This window comes from Rhinoderma darwinii, chromosome 3, assembly GCF_050947455.1.
Source record: "Rhinoderma darwinii isolate aRhiDar2 chromosome 3, aRhiDar2.hap1, whole genome shotgun sequence".
In the NCBI taxonomy this organism is placed as follows: Eukaryota; Metazoa; Chordata; class Amphibia; order Anura; family Rhinodermatidae; genus Rhinoderma; species Rhinoderma darwinii.
Window position 1 is genome coordinate 330,486,272 of NC_134689.1, and position 24,489 is coordinate 330,510,760.

Consider the following 24,489-nt stretch of genomic DNA (forward strand, 5'->3'; position numbering starts at 1 on the left):
CTACAGCTCGTCCCGCAACAAACCAGCCCTCATACCGCTACGTCTATGAAAAATAAAATTAGTTATGGCTCCAATAAGTCAGGAAATAAAAAAATATGCAGTTGTGCCCGAGGAGAACATTTCTTCTGTTTCAAGAGGCGATTTATCAAGGACCTAAAATTAGGGAACCAGGAAGGGAGGGCCCAATCATATCCGATGGAAGCGACGGTGCCCGTATTATACCAGGATAATACTTTCCCAGCAAAATTCCCCAAACTACAAAGGCGCGGAGTGTGGACCAAAAGGGGGATAAGAAATGACACCATTTATCAGTGCGACACCGGCCTGTGCAGAAAGGATTGCTTCACAGCGTAACACACATCTATGGATTATTTTTATTTTTTTATACCACCTGACTATGCCCCTTATATACTCCGCCCCGCTTACATGTACCCCCACATTATAAAACACCAGCAATACTCAAACAAATATAGTACCAAGCAAAATCCGCTCTCCAAAAGCCAAATGGTGCTCCCTCGGCCCTGAACCCTACAGCGTGCCCAAACAGCAGTTTCCTTCAACATATATGGCACCGTCATACCCGTGAGAACCCTTTTAACAATTTTTGTGGTGTGTGTCTCCAGCGTCATAAGCTGGGCATGACATATTTGCCACTGAATGGCATATCTAGGGAAAAATATAAATTTTTAATTTGCACCATCCGCAGCGCATTCATTTATGGAAAAGACCTGTGGGGTGAAAATGCTCACTACACCCCTTAATAAATGCCTTTAGGGGTGCAGTTCCATAATGGGGTCACTTATCAGGGGTTTCTTTTTATTATTTCACATCTGAGCCTCTGCAGTTGTGAACCAATACTTTGTAAATCGCCAAATTAGGCCTCCACTCCGCATGGTACTCTTCACTTCTGAGCCCTGTCATATGTCCAGACAAAAGATTAGGGCCACATGTAGGGTGTTTCTAAAACCGGGAAACACCGCATAATAATTAGAGAGCTGTCTTGTTATGGTGGCACAAGCCGGGCACCACATATTGGCATATCTATGGAAAAAAATCCCATTTTCACTCTGCAACATTGAGCGCACACTAATTTCTACAAAACGCCTGCAGGGTTAAAATGCTTACTACACCCCTTGGTAAATGCATTGAGGGGTGTAGTTTACAAAATGGGGTCACTTCTGGGGGGTTTCCACTGTTTTGGGCCCACAGGTGCCCAGAAACCAATCCAGCAACATCTGCACTCCAAATGGCGGTCCTTCCCTTCTGAGCCCTGCCGTTTGCCCAAACAGCAGTTTATGACCACATATGGGGTATTGCCGTACTCGGGAGAAATAGCTTTACAAATGTTGGGTTCTTTTTTTCCTTTATTTGTTGAGAAAATGAAAAAATTTGCGCTAAAGCTACGTCTTATTGAAGAAAAAGGACTGTTTTTATTTTCACTGCCTAATTCTAATAAATTCTATGAAACATCTGTGGGGTCAAAATGCTCACTACACCCCTAGATGCATTCTTCAAGAGGTGTAGTTTCCTAAATGGAGTCCCTTTTTGGGCGTTTTCATTGTTTTGTCCCCTCAGGGGCTTTGCAAATGTGACCTGGCCTCCGCAAATCATTCCTGCTAAATGTGATCTCAAAAAGTCAAATAGTGCTCTTTCCCTTCTAAGCCCTGCCGTGTGTCCAAACAGCCGTTTATTACCACATGTGGGGTATTGTTTTACTCGGGAGAAATTGCTTTACAAATTTTGTGGTGCTTTTTCTCCTTTAGTCGTTCTGGAAATGAGAAAAAATTAGCTAAACCTACATTTTCTTTGAAAAAATGTAGATTATTATTTTCAGGGCCTACTTCCAATAATTTCTGCAAAAAAACTGTGGTGTCAAATCGCTCACTATACCCCTAGATAATTTCCTCAATGGGTGTTGTTTCCAAAATGGGGTCACTTGTGGGGGGTTTCCACTGTTTTGTCCCCTCAGGGGCTTTGTAAATGTAACATGGCCTCCGCAAACCATTCCTGCTAAATTTGAGTTCCAAAAGCCAAATGGCGCTCTTTCCCTTCTCAGCCTCGCCGTGTGTCCAAACAGCCGTTTATTACCACATGTGGGGTATTGTTTTACTCGGGAGAAATTTCTTTACAAATTTTATGGTGATTTTTCTCCTTTAGTCCTTGTGGAAATGAAAAAAAATTAGCTAAACCTACATTTTATTTGAAAAAATGTAGATTTTCATTTTCACAGCCTACTTGCAAAAATTTCTGCAAAAAACCTGTGGGGTCAAAATGCTCACTATACCCCTAGATAATTTCCTCAAGGGGTATAGTTTCCAAAATGGGGTCACTTGTTTGGGGTTTTCACTGTTTTGTCCCCTCAGGGGCTTTGTAAATGTGACATGGCCTCCGCAAACCATTCCTGCTAAATGTGAACTCCAAAAGCCAAATGGCGCTCTTTCCCTTCTCAGCCACGCCGTGTCTCCAAACAACCGTTTATTACCACATGTGAGGTATTGTTTTACTCGGGAGAAATTGCTTTACAAATTTTGCGGTGCTTTTTCTCCTTTAGTCCTTGTGGAAATGAGAAAAAAAATCGCTAAACCTACATTTTCTTTGAAGAAATGTTGATTTTAATTTTCACGGCCTACTTCCAATAATTTCTGTAAAAAACCTGTGCGGTGAAAATGCTCACTACACCCCTAGATAATTTCCTTGAGGTGTCTAGTTTCCCAGATGGGGTCACTTTTGGGGGATTTTGACTGTTTTGGCACCGCAAGAGCCCTTCAAACCTGACATGGTGCCTAAAATATATTCTAACAAAAATAAGGCCCCAAAATCCACTAGGTGCTCCTTTGCTTCTGAGGCCGGTGTTTCAGTCCAGTAGCACGCTACGGCCACATGTGGGATATTTCCTAAAACTGCAAAAACTGGGCAACAAATATTGAGTTGCATTTCTCTGGTAAAACCTTCTGTGTTATAAAAAAAATTGTATTAAAAATGTATTTCTGCAGAAAAATATGAAATTTGTAAATTTCACCTCTACTTTGCTTTAATTCCTGTGAAATGTTTAAAGGGTTAAGACATTTTCTAAATGCTGTTTTGAATACTTTGAGGGGTGAAGTTTTTAAAATGGGGTGACTTTTTTGGGGTTTCTAATATATAAGGCCCTCAAAATCACTTCACAACTGAACTGGCCCCTGCAAAAATAGCCTTTTGAAATTTTCTTGAAAATGTGAGAAATTGCTGCTAAAGTTCTAAGCCTTGTGAGGTCATAGAAAAATAAAAGGATGTTCAAAAAACGATGCCAATCTAAAGTAGACATATGGGGGATGTTAATTAGCAACAATTTTGTGTATTATAACTGCCTGTCTTACAAGCAGATACATTTAAATTGAGAAAAATGCTAATTTTTGCAATTTTTCGCTAAATTTTGGTGTTTTTCACAATTAAATACTGAACATATCGAGCAAATTTTGCCAGTAACATAAAGTCCAATGTGTCACGAGAAAACAATCTCAGAATCGCTTGGATAGGTGAAAGCATTCCGGAGTTATTACCACATAAAGTGACACATGTCAGATTTGAAAAATGAGGCTCTGTCAGGAAGGTCAAAAGTGGCTAAAGAGGGAAGGGGTTAATTGTGAGTATTTTTAAGTCCACCAAGTGGTAGTCTCATTTATTGATGGGTTTTATCATTTATTTTGGGATTGAGAGGGCTCATGGAAACCATTTGGTTATGGAGAATTGACCATGTGTCTTACTTTCAGTGGAATTTGTGTTTATACACAGTAGTAAAGAGAACTATAAGTGGTATCATTACTCATTCCAGACTATTGGGAGTTTGCAATAGTTCAGTCAGTTGAATTGTCCAGAAGAGTCAGATTTGCTCTGGTTTACAATGACCCCTACTGCTGTAGCCAGCGTCGAACTGGGGTCTCCTGGGCCCACCAGAGGGAATGATTCTGGGGGCCCATCCACCATCTGTACAAAATATGGGCACATACATTTGCTGTTATCATTGTACACACAGAATATAATCATCAATACGGTCTGATATGTTATTTGTGAATCACCCATAAGAAATAGACCCTAGTTGCAAGTGCTTGGCTCTTGGCATCTGCTAGACCAATTGGGACCCATTATTGGGTCAGAGTCTGGTCCCACCAAAGGATCCCCTGGTGGGCCTGTCCGACCCTGGCTTCTGCTATATCGTATGCTGTCGCAAATGTTCTCCATGTTATCTTACTAGCAATGTGGTGTCCAATATTCCATTCTTCTCAGATCTTCTGGGGAGTTGGCACCACTCATGATTTTTATTTAATTCTCATTTAAAGCAAAAGTGTCTTTGATGTTCCCCTTGACTTGAATGTTACGTCAGAGTTGTGCTGGATAGGATTGATGTCTCTAAGGAGCACCACAGTCTCTTTATTCTGTATATATGTGATGGTCCGATCTTGTAAACGACATAGGTGACATCTATGACATTTTAGATGATCCATTCCAGATGGCTTTCTCTTTTAAATACATAAAGTATACCGTAGAACATTATAATGTTTTGGTTTTTGAAAATAAATATCTGACTTTATTTTTTCTATAGCGCACAATTGTGAAACAGTCCCACTAATCGATCATCTCTTGCTATACAGGGTAGGAAAATAGTCAAATCTTACAAGCATGAGACATTCTTAGTGTGAAGTCTAGTTCCGACTCATAAAATAAAGTTGAGGCTAATAATCAGTGGCGGCTCGGAAGAAAGAATGTTTACTATTCAAAATATTCCAGAAGTAAATAAGAATGGCGCTTCTGATTTGTGTTGTACAGCATTTGTCTATTGCTGTCTAGTTTAGGACCACCAAGTGTGCTCCCGCAGCCTTGAAGACGTTCACAGGGATTCAGGGTGAGATGGTCTGATCCAGAGCTTTTGTATACTTGTGTTCATACAACATCCCGGTGTTGTCTTGTATGACTCCGTAGTCTCATTACTGCTTTGTTTAGCTGTATGTCAGACACGTGGGCACATAGTCTTCACTGTTCCTTATGGGTATTGAATTTGAGTTTGTATTTTTCAACATATCCATTGTTGGCTAAAGAAGGAAGGCAGTAAAAAAAAAGCACCAACACTAAATGGAAATGTATGACAGTATCATCATCCTTTTTTTGCCATCTAAATAATTCAGATAAATGGTAACACGGCAAATCTTTTGCCTTTAATATACCACCATTCCCATTTTATTAAAGATTTCTCAGTACATTATTTAGTAAACAGCACAGCGTGAAGCTTACAAATATACCTCACATATAGGCAAAATTGAGCATAAATGTATGTTTAGAACAGGTACATACATAGTTTTTTTTTATAAAAAGCTTCATTCACATCTGCGTTGCAGGCTTTAGGGTCCTCTGTCGCAAGATCCAGCTGAAAATACCAGAAACAATAGCGCAGCATGCCATCATATGTATCCTGACAGAACCCAATAAAGTCAGGTGGGGTTCCGTTGGCTGCCGATAATGTAGATCATGCAATGGAACAGAAAGCTGAACACTGGTGTGTACCCAACCCAAGACCTATTGTATGAAGAACTGGTGACTACATACTAAGGCCCAATGCACATGACCGCAGATTTCGTCCGTAATTACGGACCCATTCGTTTCTATGGCCGACTGACACCTTCCCCTATATTTAAGGGAAGGTGTCCAGGCCGTAGAAACCATCCGTAAAAAATAGAAAATGTCCTATTTTTTTATTTTACGGACCGTGCTCCCGTACTTTATAATGGGAGCACGGCTCGCAAATGCGTGTGATTGTCCCTGGCCGTCCGCCCGTAATTGCGGACCGTTATTAACAGGACGGTCGTACATGGGGCCTAAGTAAGGACAGTTGCAATGTGAATACCAGAGGCAACAATATAAGTAAAATCTACACCTTAAGGTCTAAACAAGTTATTTTGTATGTAAATTGACCGCCACACGTGAACACAATCTCAGGCCATAATAACTTTGAGGTTGTCTAAGAACTCCATTAGGACTGTATGAAGAAGAAAGAACGGAGACCAGCATGAAATCAGAGAATAAAAATGTATCAATGTAGAATGTGCGAGAATGCAAGGCTTTATGCACACAGCCATTGTATGCATCCATAATATGGTGCCCATAGCCTGTTATAGACCCATACTGTGCCCCTACAGGTGGAATAGCAGAAGGTCACATATACGTCTTCTAGGGTGTGATACATATGTACTATACAACACAGGCGAATTATGCAGACGTTGAGCATGCCTATGAATTCAGTGCAGCGCGACATTTTGCAGTTTATAGGTGGCTGACTTGGCAACAATAAGAGTACAAATGGCAAGGCTCCGCTCCACTGGATTGAGGCCAAGACTGGCAGTCGCTTGCAGGCTTTAGACGTGTTTTCTGGCAAAGGGCAAGTCCCAGCTAGAGCTCTATCCCCTTAAAATAACTTTCTCAAATATCTGAGTATTGTGACCTGGAGCTCAGCACATTCTCAGAAGTGTTTGCAAGTATAATCAGAATGTCAGTCATTGATCATAAAGCCTGTAGCTCATCTTGTTTACCCAAAAAATGTCATATGTACTTATTTACTAACATTTTTGTATACTGTATGATTGTAATATGCATATTAAAAAATAAAACTTAAAAATATATTTTTTTTGTGATATATTTAAACGTGAGATTTTGAAATAGGTTGTGTTCTGAGAAGTAATGCCTCCATTTCTGTAAAGTAATACTTCACTAAGGGCTGGGGATGTTTTCATATACATTTTTCATCTGGAATGACTTCGATGCACATTTACAGTTTACGTAGAAATAATTGACATAAAAAAATGAGTAACGTAGGTTTACTTTTTGTAACTGCATTGCTTTTCTTTTTGTATTGATCCTGAGTTACAGCTTGTGTTATAGTCCAGAGCCGCAATCACATTTATGCTGATTACTTTTGGAAACAGTCAGCAAAATTTGTTGACAGACACGCCCCTAACATAGCTGAGATCCTGTTATCTAATGAGTCACTTAAGCTAGATATGTGCCCGATAATTACAGGTTTGAAGGCCTTTTACACCGGCCAATGTAAACTGTATGGGTAGAACAATCGTTAATACAATCGTTTGGTCCCCACATATTGTTGGCAGCACATCCCTTGTATGTATGGGGAGAGATGCTGCTGACAAAGATGAAATCAGATTAAATCTGCTGACGAACGAGCGTTTCCTCATTCGTCGGCTGATCATTGCCCTGTTAACAAAGGGCAATGATTGGGAACAATCGTTCTTACGAACACTCCTTCACCCATATAAATGGGACTTTAGTATCTCCTACAGATTCCTGTAAACAGAACACTTCACAGAACGCAAATAACCCTCCAATGCAGTCAAGCCAGTACAAGATGTTATGTTTTATAACAATTTGTAGCCAATAGGATTCTAAAACTGCTCCGAGCAAGTGGGATCACAGATTAATCTATCTGTGTGACTATGATGAGCAGTTACAGAGCAAGAATGGGAGTCAGCTCGGTCTTTGACTTTCCCTTAGGGGGGGGAGTTCACACTGAGTTTTTCGACGCGGAAAACCGCGCCGCAAAAAACGGACGAAAATGCCTCCCATTGATTTCAATAGGAGGCGGAGGCGTTTTTTTCCTGCGAGCGGAAAAACCGGCTCGCGGGAAAAAGAAGGGACATGCCCTATGTTCGTGCGTTTACTCCTCTGACATCAATGGGAGGCAGAGAAAGCGTATCTCGTGGCGTTTTATGCCCGCGGCGCTCAATGGCTACAGGCGAAAAATACAGCGAAAATCGGCGTGCAGGCAGAGGAAAATCTGCCTCAAAATTCCAAATGGAATTTTGAGGCAGATTTTCCTCCTGCAAAAAACTCTGTGTGAACCCAGCCTTACAAAGGAGCATGGTATCCCATTCCATTTGCATTTCATTATTTTTCAATATTTTGTTTTATAATCTTTGTTCAGCTCTTGGTGATGTTGAGGTATGGTGCCCACACAACCTTAGCAATATGATACGTGGGTCCAGTCTCTGGACTAGCAGATCATGCAAACAGGCTACTCAGATTTCCATATTAATGGACTACAACCTAGCAGATTTAACAGCTTTCGGGCTTATTCAGACGAACGTGATATACGTCCGTGCAACGCGCGTGATTTTCACGCGCCTCGCACGGACCTATATTAGTCTATGGGGCAGTGCAGACTGTCAGTGATTTTTGCGCAGCGTGAGTCCGCGGCGTAAAACTCACGACATGTCCGTTCTTTGTGCGTATTTCGCGCATCACGCACCCATTGAAGTCAATGGGTGCGTGAAAATCACGCGCACCACGCGGAAGCACTTCCGTGGGAAGTGCGTGATTCGCGCAACAGCTGTCAAACTATGAATGTAAACAGAAAAGCACCACGTGCTTTTCTGTTTACAAACATCCAAACGGAGTGTCATAATGATGGCGGCTGCGTGAAAATCACGCAGCCGCGCATCATACGGTGCTGACACACGGAGCTGTTAAGTGCCTTTTGCGCACGCAAAGCGCCGCGTTTTTTGCATGCGAAAAACGCACACGCTCGTGTGAATCCGGCCTTCAACTCATCCAAAGTGCATTATAGAACCAAATGAAAATCTAGGTGCTTCTGATTCCTCTTTTCACAAGTTAGACACAAGGTTATAAGATAAGCATAGCTGCTTTTTTCCCCAAAATGAGCCTGAGATGCAATACCACTCACAACCTGTGGACTGGTGTGATGCTGTTTTCAGAAGAAAACAGCCATGTTTTTCTAATCCTGGACAAAAAATAAAGACTGCATACATGCCAACAGTCCCATTGGTTTCAAATGGGAGTCCTATTGGGTTGTTTAGAATCAAAGAATCCAAGTATTGGGTAGATCACGCTTTACACGGGTTCTATAGAAATATAGAGCACTCACTAGCATGAAGGGTTAAGCTTGAACAGATGGCATTGCCATGATTCTGGTTCCCCCTGCTTCTTATCTATATTTTATCTTATCTGGCCAGACCTCTCTTCTTAACTTTGTGACCTGTCACACATCCTGTATGTGTGCTAAATCCTGCTGATTTATATATAGCTTCTTCACAGTTCAGCCCTCCGCGTGGTTTGTAAGTGCAGCGCGTTTGGATCCAGTCTCTGGCCAACAAAACAATGACTCCTACCTTTTATGAGACATTTTGTTTCGGTTCAGAGCACGTAGAATTTTTTAAAAAAAAATACGTTTAGCCATATAGAATTTAATTTTCAATATGACAGAGATACCCCTAGATTTCTAAAAATGAAAGGAATGATCCTATTACTACTTTTTTCAACAATGTAAAAAGACCAGAGGACATTATCTGCATGGGGCTTGCATTAGTAATATAAATCATTATATAGATCATTTCATCCAAAATAGAACACATGTATATTAAGAGACATGCATCCTGCTGTCTTCACACGAGGTAGTGCAAAGATACACAGGATCGGTAATAATTGTGGATTCTGGGAATACCCCTTACAAAATGGCCCATTTGCACCCATGAACCCCAGTTGATATTGTTTCGAACTTCTGCAAATATTCACCATGAAAATCAAGTTCTGAAATGGCAGGAAATGTCTCTTCTTAGAGAGTCAATCTTTGCCTGAGTTGTGAATCTACTCTAACACCTGTTTTGCATATTACATTAGAATTATGAACACATGTTGTGCAAAGCGTTGATGATGATGATGATGATGATGGCTTATGCATTTTGTCTGCAGATCTCTGGATGGTAGGCTGCAAGTGTCCCATCGTAAAGGACTTCCTCACGTCATATACTGCCGGCTCTGGAGGTGGCCAGACCTTCACAGCCACCACGAGCTCCGGGCCATGGAAATGTGTGAATACGCTTTCAACATGAAGAAGGATGAAGTGTGTGTAAATCCATATCATTATCAAAGAGTGGAGACTCCAGGTATCAAAATTTACACTACAGTCCGTGCTATAGGAATCGTGTCATACAGGATAAATAAACAAATTGGTTACATATTTTATATTTAAAGGCTATGTACACTTTGAAAGGAATTTTTTTTTTATCAATGGCTTTATGTGATTTTAAACTATTTTTAAATTGATGTTTATGAAAACATACCAAATGAGAGAAAAGATGCAAAATGCAACTATTGAGTATCAAAAAAAATCGAAAAATCGAAATTGACAAATAATACATTTATATAAAAAATGATCCACAGACACACTAAAAAGCGGACAACACAATCAAGATGCTGAAATAAGTAAGGGACAGAGTGTAAGTATAGTATATACTGTCAACATAGAAGTATATATGCTTGTAATACATTGTTGAAATGACCATTCTTTATGTACTCCTATGTTGACAGTATATACTATACTTACACTCTGTCCCTTACTTATTTCAGCATCTTGAATAGGCTGTTCTCTTTTTAGTGTGTCTGTGGATCATTTTTATATGTATTTATTGTTTGTTAATAAAGATTTTTTCAAGTTTTGATACTCAATAGTTGCATGTGGCATCTTTTCTCTCTTTGGTATATATCTTGACAAGATACAGGCAATATATATTCATTATTTGATCACCTCCTAAAAAAAAGCTCTATATATACTATTCGATATTATATGGTGTGTGATCACTAATATATTACTCGGTTGTACTGTTTATTAAAACATGTTTTTACTTTTTAAGATACAGGTTCTATGTATCCTGTATACTTAGAAGCTGTATTGTATGCGCTGAGGGGATTCCGTCAGGTCAGCTGCACTGACAGCTCAGGAGGAATCTTTTCCTGCATGTCTGACACGCAGGATCCAGCTAATAATGATCACATGTAATTTCATAAACTTCGACGTGGTCATTATTAGCTGAATCCTGTGGTGAGAGACATGCAGGACCAGCTTTTAGGCCCCATATCAGTCGAACGTGTTTTTGCGGATGCAATTGACCCGGAAATCTGCGGGTGAATTGCGGTCCTACTCATTTCTATGGGTCCATGCACTCGACCATGGTTTCCACGGTCCGTGCATTGCCCGGGAGTCTGGACCGCCAAAAGATAGGACATGTCTTATTACGGCCGTATTTTGCGGTCCAGGCTCATTGAAATTAATGCACACGGCCATGTGCAAGGCCCGCGATATGCGGGTGGCCCGCAGATGATACTCCGCGGCCGTCCAAGCCGCAAATCATGGGCCGTGCTCACCACTACGGTCCTGTGCATGACCCCTTACCGGAGCCGTCAATGCAGCTGACATGACGGAATCGGCTGTGACTGAACGATACAGCTTCTATGTATACGGGATACATAGACGCTTTATCTTAAATAGTAAAAAAATAGATGTAATAAAAATCAATTTAAAAGTTGTTTAATGTGCATAAAATATTGACTATTTAAAAAAAATGTTTTTCAAAGGTGTACATATCCTTCAAGGGTTTCTATGAAGGCAAAATAAAATGTTTGCCCATGAGGGAACAGGGATTCTCTTTTCTCCACTTTGCTTTCTTGAAGTATTAGGCTGCGTTCACACGACCTATTTTCAGGCGTAATGGAGGCGTTTTACGCCTTGAATTACGTCTGAAAAAACGACTCCAATACGTCGGCAAACATCTGCCAGTTACTTTCAATGGGCTTTACGATGTACTGTGCCGACGACCTGTCATTTTATGCGTCGCTGTCAAAAGACGGCACGTAAAATTACGGCCACGTCAAAAGAAGTGCAGGACACTTCTTGGGATGTTTTTGGAGCCGTTTTCTCATAGACTCCAATGAAAACAGCTTAAAAAACGCAGCGAAAACGCCGCGAAAAAGGCTGCGAAAAACGCGAGTTGCTCAAAAAACGTCTGAAAATCAGGGGCTGTTTTCCCTTGAAAACAGCTCCATATTTTGAGACGTTTTTGACTCTACGTGTGAACATACCCTTAGTTAGACTGATAATTTCATAGAATTATATCACCTTTTTGCAGATTTTAGGTTTATGAATAACATAAGCCTAAAGTGTTTGTATCATCTTTACTAAGGGATCCTAAAACTATTGTTTTGTCATGTTGCTTTTGAAACGGTGTAAAATGCTATACTTAGGCTCTGTTCACACTTGCATCGGGGGTTCCGTTGGCCATTCTGGTATTTTTCACAGCAAGAATAGGGCAAAAAATAAAAGATCCCGACAGACACTATCAAAGTCAATGGGGTCCATCAGTATGGATCCATTGGACAATATATTCAACACAGGTTTATCACTTTAGTTATAAATGTTAACATGACCTAACAAGCTGCAGACAGCTTAAGGTCTTTGAATTGTGGTCAGTACATAACTCTGTAGTGACTTTTGTATGTACGGCTGTACGGGAAATGCCCAGCTGCAAGAAGCAGGAGTACAGCCAGATACTGTATAGAGGAGGTTTATTTACGTCTCTCTGCTTTCCTGATCTCTGGATACACAGCATTCAGTAAGCGCCATGTACACAATACAGTAAACAGCAATGCCACTTATTGATTAGCCCGAGTATGTGATTCTTGGGAGTAGAGTACGGTACGTGGTGGCAGTTTGCCCTGTAAGTGGGGTTGCTATGGCACAACAGAAAAACAGAACTGTAAAAATAATACATATATACATATAGAAGTTAGAATATCCCCAAAGATCTCTTCTGATCTTATGAGGGTCACACTGTGTAATAATAATATGAATATGAATAAACAAGAAAGCCAAAGACCTAAATGATGTTTCATACATCTAACTGACTATACATTGAATTACGTGACAACAAAAAACGTTTAAAGGATTAACCCTGTATGTACTAAAACTTTGCTCAACTGTGTCTGGTCATTTACGGGAAAAAATACTGTGATCCTGAAGTGGCTAATGGAAAGATGCAGTCGTATAGTAATCAAACTGCAAAAATGGATAGTGGTGGAGCCATGATAATCATTGCGTAACCTTACCGATGCGTGTCTGGTTGTAAAAACGAAGTAGAATAAAGCTTTTACTCACTGTCAATTTTTATTTTGTTTCGTCTCAGTTCTGCCTCCTGTGCTAGTCCCAAGAAACACAGAGATTCCTACAGAATTCCCTCCTCTCGATGACTATAGTCATTCCATCCCGGAGAATACCAACTTCCCAGCAGGCATTGAACCCATAACCAGCTACATTCCAGGTAAAGGATGTATACTCCATTCTGGTTTTGTTTGTTTATTAACGTACCTGTCTTATAATGTATTTTTTTATGCATTGTGGGACAGTTAGTGAACTATAATGTTAAAATGTCATTCTCACTCCTTGGGCTCATGCACATGACTGTATTACAGCTCCGTACAGGATACCTTTATATGCCTCTGACTTCATATGGAATCATATAGAGTTTTCTAGAGTTGGATGACGTATGAATCCAGCAGATGTCATATTACAGAGCTATACTCCCCTAGAAGCTGTTCCCTGTAGGATTTCCAGACCCTTGCCTAGCTTGGGAGCAATGAGCACCATACTATAACAGCTGATTAAAGTTAGGTCTCCAATGCAATATGGTGTGGCCTATGATCCGCACAGTATGAGGGTATGTTCACACGCACTGTTTTCAGACGTAATTCGGTCGTTTACGCCTCGAATTACGCCTGAAAAAACGGCTCCATTACGCCTGCAAACATCTGCCCATTGCTTTCAATGGGTTTTACAGTGTTCTGTTCCCACGAGGTGTCATTTTACGCGTCGCTGTCAAAATACGGCGTGTAAAAAGACGCCCACGAAAAAGAAGTGCATGTCATTTCTTGGGACGTTTTTGGAGCCGTTTTTCATTGACTCAAATTGAAAAACAGCTCCAATAATGTCCGTAAAATACGCAGCGAAAAACACGAGTTGTTAAAAAACGTCTGAAAATCAGGAGCTGTTTTCAGGCGAAAACAGCTCTGTAATTTCAGACGTTTTTGCTACTTCGTGTGAACATACCCTTAGGGTATGTGCACACACACTAATTACGTCCGTAATTGACGGACGTATTTCGGCCGCAAGTACTGGACCGGACACAGTGCAGGGAGCCGGGCTCCTAGCATCATACTTATGTACGATGCTAGGAGTCCCTGCCTCGCTGCAGGACAACTGTCTCGTACTGAAAACATGATTACAGTACGGGACAGTTGTCCTGCAGAGAGGCAGGGACTCCTAGCATCGTACATAACTATGATGCTAGGAGCCCGGCTCCCTGCACTGAGTTCGGTCCGGGACTTCCGGCCGAAATACGTCCGTCAAATACGGACGTAATTAGTGTGTGTGCACATACCCTTACTGTGAATTCCAGGCAACTTCATTGTTTCTCTATGTGAAAGAAAGTTGCAAATGACCTGATAAAAATTGCAAAAAATCCAACCATAATTTTTTGCAACTTTTTTTTTTTTTTTATATAGGAAAACAATGAAATTACCTGTAAGGGTATGTTCACATGGCCTATTTTCGGCCGTTTTTCGGGCCGTAAACGGCTGAAAAACGGTCAAAAGATGGGAAGCAGAACGCCTCCAAACATCTGCCCATTGATTTCTGTTCAGACGGGGCGTTTTTTTACGCAACCATTTTGAAAAATGGCTGCGTAAAAAAACGGTCGCGAAAAAGAAGTGCATGTCACTTCTTGAGCCGTTTTTCATTGACTCTATAGAAAAACAGCTCAAAGAACGCAGCGAAAAACGCAAGTTGCTCCAAAAAAACGGCTGAAAATCAGGAGCTGTTTTCCCTTGAAAACAGCTCCGTATTGTCAGACGTTTTTTGCTAAGCCGTGTGAACATACCCTAAGGCCTCCCACACACGAGCGTGTTTGGTCCGTGATATACGGTCTTTACGTCGGTCGCATTTCCCGGGACAACTCTCCCGTACTGTAATCATGTTTTCAGTACGGGACAGTTTTCCCGCAGCGAGGCAGTCGCACCTAGCGTCATAGATAACTATGATGCTAGGAGCCCGGCCCCCTGCAGTGTGTTCGGTCTGGGAAATGCGGCTGACGTACGGACCGTATATCACGGACTAAACACGCTCATGTGAATCCGGCCTAAGAGTATGTTCACGCTGAGTTTTTTGCCGTTTTCCGTGTTTTTCGCTGCGTTTTTTGCTCGCGTCCATTGAGCGCCACGAGCAAAAATGCATCGAAATACGCTTTCTCTGCCTCCCATTAATGTCAATGGGAGGTCAGAGACGTAAACGCCGGAAGATAGGGCATGACACTTCTTTCTCCCCGGAGACGGTTTTTCCGCTCGTGGGAAAAAACGCCTCCGCCTCCCATTGAAATCAATAAGAGGCATTTTCGGATGTTTTTTGGCACATTTTCCAACGCGGTTTTCCGCGTCAAAAAAAGTGTCAAAAACTTCATTGTGAACTGACCCTAATACTGCATGAATAATGGGTGACTTCGTATTGCGGTGGAGCCCTAGCCTTATTGACTCAAATTACATCCTCTTCAGGAGGGAAAAGAAGTGCGGTGCCTTTACCTCATGCAAGTATGGCAAACTTTTTTGCGAGTGCCATGTATGGTAAATACAGACAGACCGGAGAATATAACCCCCTAATACAAGTGTGCATGGAGCCTAAATACAATTTATTATTTATACGTAGAACTAAGACTAAGAGTTCTGAGTGGAGACGGTTCCATTGTAATACTGTTGCTTACATCTCTTTAGAAACTCCTCCTCCTGGTTACCTGAGTGAAGATGGGGAAACCAGCGACCAGATGAACCACAGCATAGACTCGGGTAAGACGTGCGTAGGTAAACATAAAAATTACTAGTACAGCATTAACTTGTGCTGCCAGGAATACTGCTATGTGGCCCATGACATAAGCATTGCAAAGGTGACATGTTAATAAAATACTTGTATTAACTGCTATTATTATATTTTAGGGTCACCTAGCCTGTCTCCAAATTCCATGTCCCCTGCACATAGTAACATGGGTAAGTTAATAGTTTTACTAGTTTGTTCCCCCAATTTTTTTTTTATACTTGTAGAAAAGTGCTGTTCTATGTAGTTTAGGATGTATACGAAAATGTTAAATAAATCACTCTAGCAATTATTATTTTTCCCTGTATAGTGCAGCATATGCCATTATTAACCCCTTCAGTACGCAGCCTGTTATGGCTTTGTGGCACAGACTAATTTTTCAAATCTTTAGGGGGTAATAACTTGAGAATGCTTTTACCTATCCAAACGATTCTGTGATTGTTTTCTCGTGACGTATCGTACTTTATGTTAGTGGAAAAATTTGGTCGATAAATTCAATATATATTAGTGGAAAAACACCAAAATGTAGAGAAAATTTGCGTAAATGTAAAACAAATTGTAATAACACACGAAATTGTTACTAGTTAACATTTCCCATATGTCTACTTTATGTTTGCATCGTTTTTTGAACGTTCTTTTATTTTTCTAGGACGTTACAAGGTTTAGAACTTTAGAGGCAATTTCTCACATTTTCAAGAAAATTTCAAAAGGCTATTTTTACAGGTACCAGTTTAGTTCGGATGTGGTTTTGAGGGCCTTATATATATTAGAATCCCCCAATAAATCATCCCATTTTAAAAACTGCACCCCTCAAAGTATTAAAAACAGCAGTCAGAAAGTTTCTTAACCCTTTAGGCTTTCACAGGAAATAAAGCAAAGTAGAGGGGAAATTTACAAATTTCATTTTTTTTTTTCCGAAATTCATTTGTATTACATTTTTTTCTGTAATACAGAAGGTTTTACCAGAGAAACGCAAATCAATATTTATTGCCCAGATTCTGCAGTTTTTAGAAATATCCCACATGTGGCCCTAGTGTCCAAATGGACCGAAACACCGGCCTCAGAAGCAAAGGAGTACCTAGAGGATTTTGGGGCCTCCTTTTTTTTTTTAGATTATATTTTAGGTACCATGTCAGGTTTGAAGAGGTCTTGTTGTGCCAAAACAGTAGAAACCCCCCAAAACTGACTCAATTTTGGAAACCACACCCCTCAAGGAATTTATCTAGGGGTATAGTTACCATTTTGACCCCACAGGTATTTTGCTATATTTATTAGAGTTAGTCTGTGAAAATGAAAATCTAAGAAAAATCGAAGAAAAAGCACCCCAACATTTGTAAAGCATCTTCTCCCATTACGGAAATACCCCATATGTAGTAATAAACTGCTGTTTGGACCCACAGTAGGGCTCAGAAGGGAAGGAGTGCCATGTGGATTTTGGAGCGCAGATTTTGCTGGGTTGATTTTCGGTGCCATGTCGCGTTTGCAATGCACTGGAAGGACCAAAACAGTGGAAATACCCCAAAAGTTACCCCATTTTGGAAACTACACCCCTCAAGGAATTTGTCTAGGGGTATAGTTAGCATTTTTACCCCACAGGTATTTTGCAGAATTTTGTGGAATTAGGCCGTGAAAATAAATATCAATATTTTTGTCCACTAAAATGTTGCAGGGATAAAGGAGAAAAAGCCACCCAACATTTGGAAAGCAATCTCTCCAGAGTATGTCAATACCCCACATGTGGTCGTAAATGGTTTTTTTTTATTAGAAATTAATTAACCTTTTCAGGACTGATCCTTTTTTGCTTTTCCATTTTAGTTTTTCACTCCCCGCCTTCCAAATGCCATAAGACTCAGAGATAAGATTCAGACGAACGTATAATACGTCCCAGCTACGGACCTATGTTAGTCAATGGGGCTGTTCAGACAGTCCGTGATTTTCACGCAGCATGTGTCCGCTGCGTAAAACTCACGACATGTCCTATATTTGTGCGTTTTTCGCGCCTCACGCACCCATTGAAGTCCGTGTGACGCGCGTGATTCGCGCAAAAGCAGTAAAAACTATGAATGATAACAGAAAAGCACCACGTACTTTTCTGTTTACAAACATAAAAACAGTTTCATAATGATGGCGGCTGCGCGAAAATCACGCAGCCACGCATCATATGCTGATGACACCCGGAGCTTTTATGGAGCTTTGGCGCGCGCAAAACGCCACGTTATTTGCGAGCGCAAAACGCACACGCTCGTGTGAATCCGGCCTAACTTTTATATTTTTCCATCAATAGAGTGGTGTGAGGGCTTATTTTTGCGGGAAGAGTTGAAGTTTATATTGACACCATTTAAAGTACCATATAATGTACTGGGAATCCGAAAATAAAATTTTTTGCAGGTGAAATTGGAAAAAACTGCGATTCCTCAACAGTTTTTTGGGTTTTGTTTTCATTGCTTTCACCGTGCGGTAAAAACGACAACTTAACTTTAATTTGCATCTCAATACGATTATGGTGATACCAAATGTATATAGGTTTTTTCATATTTTACTTCTTTTACAAAGAAAAAACTGTTTGTTAAAAAAAATGAAATTGTTTTGTATCAACACATTCTGAGAGGCTTATTTTTTGGTCGATTGAGCGGTATTTTTTATGGGTATATTAGAGCTTTTTAGAGTTATATATATATATTTTTAGAGCTAAGGTGACCAAAAAATGTTGGCGTTTTAAATTCTTTATTTCTTACAGCGTTCATCATGCGCTATAAACGACAGTTTTACTTTATTCTGCGGGTCGGTGCGATTACGGCGACACCATACGTATATAGTTTTATTTATATTTTGCAGCGTCTGCAAAATAAAATCACTTTGTTTATAAAATAATTTATTTTTTGTGTCGCCATATTCTGAGAGCCATAAGCTGTGTAAGGGCTTGTTTTTCTCGGGACGGGTTGTAGTTTTTATTGGTACTATTTTGGGGTACATGTGACTTTTTCATCACTTTTTATTCTATATTTTGGGAGGGGTGGTGACCCAAAAATAGTGATTGTTATTCTTTTTTTTTTTTGCGGTGTTCACCGTGAAGGTAAAATAACATTATAGTTTTATAGTCTGGGTTGTTACGAACGTGGTGATACCAAATATGTGTACTGATTTTTAACAGTTTCATTTTTTTCCTATAATAAAAGACATATTATAGGAAGAAAAACACTTTCATTTTTATACTTTTGTAAAACATTTTTATTAACTTTTTTTTTACTTTTTACACTTTCTTGTATTATCTGTAGCTCTGATCGCTGCTAGAATACATTACACTACCTAGTAGGGTAATGTATTCCAACTGTCAGTGTGACGTCACTCTGACAGTAAGCCTTTGAGGACCAGCCAGAGGCTGGTCCTCACAGAACCGATAAAAACACAGGGACATATACAAAAACACCGACAAAGGCCATACTTACAAATGGACACAGCCAGGCCAGAAATGCTGATGAAAGGGCGAGCAGGTGCTTTAAATAATAATAGCCACACATCGGCACCAGAGGCTTCAGTTGATTCTGCAGCAGCATCGGCGTTAGCAGGTAAGTCGATGTAGCTACTTACCTGCAAACGCCGATGCTGCTGCAGAATCATCTGTAGCCTCTGGTGCCGATGTGTCCCCGCTCGTCTGACACGATGCAGGACCTGTGAGTGACGTCACAGATCTGCACTGCCAGAAGCTGGGCGTTCTGAAGAGAAGTGGATGATACTTCTCATCAGAACGCCCAGCTAGTAAAAGTATTAAAAACGCCCCGATGTACGCACATAATACACGCCCACTTGGACTTTTACTTTTAAACACACCCACTTGGACTTTTGCAAGCCTCATTTGCATAACTACAAAAATGGTCATAACTTGGCCAAAAATGCTCGTTTTTTAAAAATAAAAACGTTACTGTAATCTACATTGCAGTGCCTATCTGCTGCAATAGCAGATAGGGGCTGCAAAATCTGGTGACAGAGCCTCTTTAAGGTCCTTTTACATGGGCCAATTATCGGGCAAATCAGCATTCGCAGAACGCTTGTTCCCGATCATTGCCATATGTAAACAGGACAAAGATCAGCCAATGAACGAGCAAACGCTTATTCATCGGCTGATTGTATAGTTTATGCAACATTAAATATTATCATTGTCGGAAGCACATCGCTCTGTGTAAACAGGGAGACGTGCTGCCGACATGATAGAAATGTATGGGGACGAGCGATCGTAGTAATGAGCGTTCGGCCCCATAAATAGCTCCTTGTGAAAGGAGAAAATGAGCACCGATCAACAAGCTGTCTCATTGATTGGCGCTTGTTTACACGGCCCACGTCAGGCCGTATAAGAGGACGCTTAAGAAAGGGACTCCACGCGAAATCAGTGCTGCGTCCCCTTCATTCTCAGGATCGTTGGGGGTCCCCAAAGGTTGGTCCCCTACTGATCATAAAATTATGGCATATCCTTTGGTTATACTGTATATATTGCATGTTTTTTTAGCATATATTTGTGCTAAGGTACTTTTATGGTATTGGTTTTCTGTAAGGACCCCTCTTAAGAGAGTATAGTGGTGCATTGCAGCCATTGCAGTTGTGTACAGCTAAGTTATAGCTTGCTTATGAACAGTAGAAATGAACGCACTGACTGCAGCATTTTACATCGAAACTCGCCTCAAAGTGCCCTTTGTGCTGACAAACCACAAGTCAACTCACGGCCTTAGCTAAAGTAGTGCTTATGCCAGCAAGATTGTTCATTACATGATTGCTATACTGTATAAGTGTATAAGTATATAATTTCTATGTACGAATAACATGCAGCGTGAAGGGGTTGTCCCATCAGAACAACTTCTGTCCATATCCCCCATTAGGACATATGGACACGGGACATAAGCAGCCACCCACATCATCCCCTGGCAAAATCACCATTTTGCGGGGTGGGGGTCTCTCAGGAGCTAGACCTGTAGCGACCAGCTAAATACTGCCACGGTGTTGATTAGACTAACTCGACAATTTTACAGCTTCATGTAACATAAATACTAGAACTAATGTACAGAGGTAAAGGTGCCATTTTCTATTTAGTGAGAGAAAGCGAAACACGGCGCCACATGGTGCAGATTACCCAAGTGGGAATGGATAATTTGAGAAGAGTGATGCTTACCTTGAAGCAATGAAAATCGAGCGATGGAGAGAAAGGTGCTGCTGCTGCCAGGACTCGAGGCCGGTGATTCAAGATGAACGACCGCAGATACTATGCTGGGTGAGCTGGAGAAAAAGAGTCTGCAAGGGCGCTGCTGCACACGGATGAGACCGAAGTGAAAACTTCGGAATGATGATAATAATATTCGATGAAAATATTCAATGATATTCAATGATAATTGAAGGTAATAATTAATAAAATTTAATGGTAATATGACTACGCGTTTCAATGCCGTACCGGCATCTTCATCAGGTCATGAAAAAAGAACACAGACATCTCAGTTTAAATAGAATCTCAAAGTTCGAAAAAACCCGCCAATGTGAACAAGGGCAGGGCGTTCAAGTGACGTCAGAGTTCAGAGGTTAAAAAATGACAGATAACGATGACCGGCACATAAAAAATGATCAAAAAATAAAATGTTAAACAAGGAAAGATAAAGTCCATGTGCTGGGAAACAATATAGGAACAATGAAACAAATGGTACAGAATGAATCGCAGGGGATGCAGAACAAAAACAAAACAAAATAAGGGGTAATCCGTGAAATAAACGGATAAATAGGTGATGGTGTCAATATAAGATATAAAACAATTATAAACAGTATAAGAACATAATAAAATATGTAAAATAAATAAACAACAAAGTCAGAAAGACAAATGGACATTAATCCTTACACATTCAAAAGAATGGAGTCGGCACTTGCCGTTAAAACATTAATAAATAGCGGCTCAACGAATGTAGAGAGAAGCGATGACATATGTATAAATTTAGAATGCCAAAACATAAATGTGAGCATTGGTGAGAGAATAGGGGTATCAATACTGCATATGAATAATTTATATGAAAAATGTGAACAGTTGAAACTGGTAAGGTATAATATTATTATTATTATACCTTACCAGTTTCAACTGTTCACATTTGTTTCATTGTTCCTATATTGTTTCCCAGCACATGGACTTTATCTTTCCTTGTTTAACATTTTATTTTTTGATCATTTTTTATGTGCCGGTCATCGTTATCTGTCATTTTTTAACCTCTGAACTCTGACGTCACTTGAACGCCCTGCCCTTGTTCACATTGGCGGGTTTTTTCGAACTTTGAGATTCTATTTAAACTGAGATGTCTGTGTTCTTTTTTCATGACCTGATGAAGATGCCGGTACGGCATTGAAACGCGTAGTCATATTACCATTAAATTTTATTAATTATTACCTTCAATTATCATTGAATATTATTGAATATTTTCATCGAATATTATTATCATCATTCCGAAGTTTTCACTTCGGTCTCATCCGTGTGCAGCAGCGCCCTTGCAGACTCTTTTTCTCCAGCTCACCCAGCATTTTCTATTTAGGGCAGATGCATTTTGCTTACAAGAAAATAGCTTTGGGGATATTGGGGATTGTTTAAAGTGGAAGTGTTAATAGGCATTAAGTTTTAGAGCATGTTATCATGGGCAATAAATTTGAGACATGATATGCTGTGGATTTTCATTTCTGCAGTGTGCCCTAAAATCAATGTGTGTTTTTTTCCTGCTACATGTTAGGAAAACCCCATTATCTCCTTTTTTACTGCAAATTTATGGTGTGTAATCAGCAACGACCATCCACACTTAAGGGGGTTTTACACTGGGTGATTATCGCGCAGATGAGCGTTCATATAACGCTCATTGCCAATAACTGCCCTGTGTAAAAAGGGCAGTGATCAGCGGATGCACGAGCAAACGCTCGATCCTCCGCTGGTCGTATCGTTTTAAAAAACGAAAAGATTATCGTTGTTGGCAGCACATCTCCCTTCGCACTGCCGACATGATAATAATGTATGAGTACGAGCGATCGGAGTAACAACCGCTCGTCCCCATCCATAGCTCTGTGTGACAGGAGCAAACGTCTCGTTGATCGGCTCTCGCTGCACCATCCGGGTGTCGGCCGGTGTAAAAGGCCCTTAATTACATAGTAAGTGACCCTGACCTTAAAGTGACCATGACCTTAAAGGGTAATCCACTTTGGACAATCCCTTTTTGTTAAAAGGACCCCTGACGATAAATAGATCATAAGGTGTCCCCATGCTTGGACCTCCAGTGATCAGCTAAAATCTGTAGGTGAACCAACAGCAAGTGTAAAATTCTCCTGCGGCGCCACCACAGGGTTAATAGGGCATTACACAATAACTAAAATCAATAGCTTTTGGAAAATGAGGGTCCTGAGTCAAAACTATTTTCATCCCTGAGCTCTGCTAGTGAGGGGAAGAAAATCACCATCATGTTGTCTATAATAATTTCTGTAAACTGCCAGGTATGGGTCTGCAGAATCCTATTTGGATAACCGTGCTGTCCACCGTCATACGGCTTAAACAATGTCTCTTTACTGGCAAGTTAATCCCAGATTGATTTAGCCTTGTTCTAATTCCTCAGAGATTTTCTTGTGTGGCTGTGGCACTACATTTGGAAAGAGACAGAGTGCATGTACCGGGGAACGTGGGCTGCAATCACTGCTGTGTTTCCTTATCAGTTCTTGGCCACAGCACCTCATCTTTCCAGCACTGTGACTCAGTCCTTCCCATCTGCTGTAAGCCCTGGCTCTTGCTAAGCATGAGCTGATCTGCCGTCACTTTGCAATAAATTCTAAAATTCTGAAAAAATCATAAAACAAAACATACAATCACAAAGCAAAAGATGCAGCCCAATGCCTATATCAGGCTATGTATATATCATACAGGACAATAGACAAAGGACAGCTAACCATGGTGTATCAGCCATTCTCGTAATATCATAGTATGTGCGCCCATGAGTCAAAGAGTCGTAATATCATAATAAATTGTGGTATGAAGTGAGCCTGTGGTTTCCATGTGGTCAGTAAACCTAAGGGAGGAAAAGAGGTTTAGTATTGTAGTGTACCCATGTGAATTAATGACTAAAAATGAATTTTTTACCAAAATCTAGAATTATACTGTAAATATATTAACTTGGTTTGTCCTCCGATATCTTGCATATTCATGTATGGGCAGATTGCCCATTTGAGAGTCTGTATAGCTGGGAGATAACCCCTTTAAAAACTAGTGGTACTAGTGGTGTCTCAATTTATAACTGAGACAAGGTTGAATAGTTTTTAGTTTTTTTTCCACAATTCTTCAATTTCTTCACAATGCAGTAAAAAACAGCAAGAAAATGCAAGTATAGAGTAACAAAGCAAATATAAAATGGCTACGTCAAGATACAATAGGGGAGAGTCCTGTTAATATGAGCTTACAAATTATGTGCGAATGAATGAATGAATAAATTGTTCAGCTGATGTTGAAGGGACAGTTATATTGTTTTTAGTTTGTGAAAAGTGGAAATATGTGTTAATAGTATAAAATGTAATGTCTATTGTATGTGAATTCGCTGTGCAGTTGAATGTGATTTATTCTTCCGTTATTAACCAGTTCAGGATGGGGAGAGGCTGACTGTAGTGTTGTAAAATTGACTTACTGACAGAACATTCAGAAACATCCCTACCCTATTAATAACCGCTATACCTCACGTATCTACCTCACAAATCTACCTCACGTACCT

The 24,489-nt window shown here is 40.3% G+C and overlaps 1 protein-coding gene across 2 annotated transcripts in view; it reads left to right on the forward strand.

Moving 5' to 3' along the window:
• Positions 1-24,489, forward strand: part of SMAD3 (SMAD family member 3) — a 104,812-nt gene that overhangs the window by 72,001 nt on the left and 8,322 nt on the right. For both annotated transcript variants that reach the window (XM_075858329.1, XM_075858330.1), the window contains exons 2-5: positions 9,748-9,941; positions 13,014-13,148; positions 15,646-15,717; positions 15,865-15,915. In XM_075858329.1, coding sequence (XP_075714444.1) covers positions 9,748-9,941; positions 13,014-13,148; positions 15,646-15,717; positions 15,865-15,915 — 452 coding nt within the window. The remainder of the gene's footprint in view (positions 1-9,747; positions 9,942-13,013; positions 13,149-15,645; positions 15,718-15,864; positions 15,916-24,489) is intronic.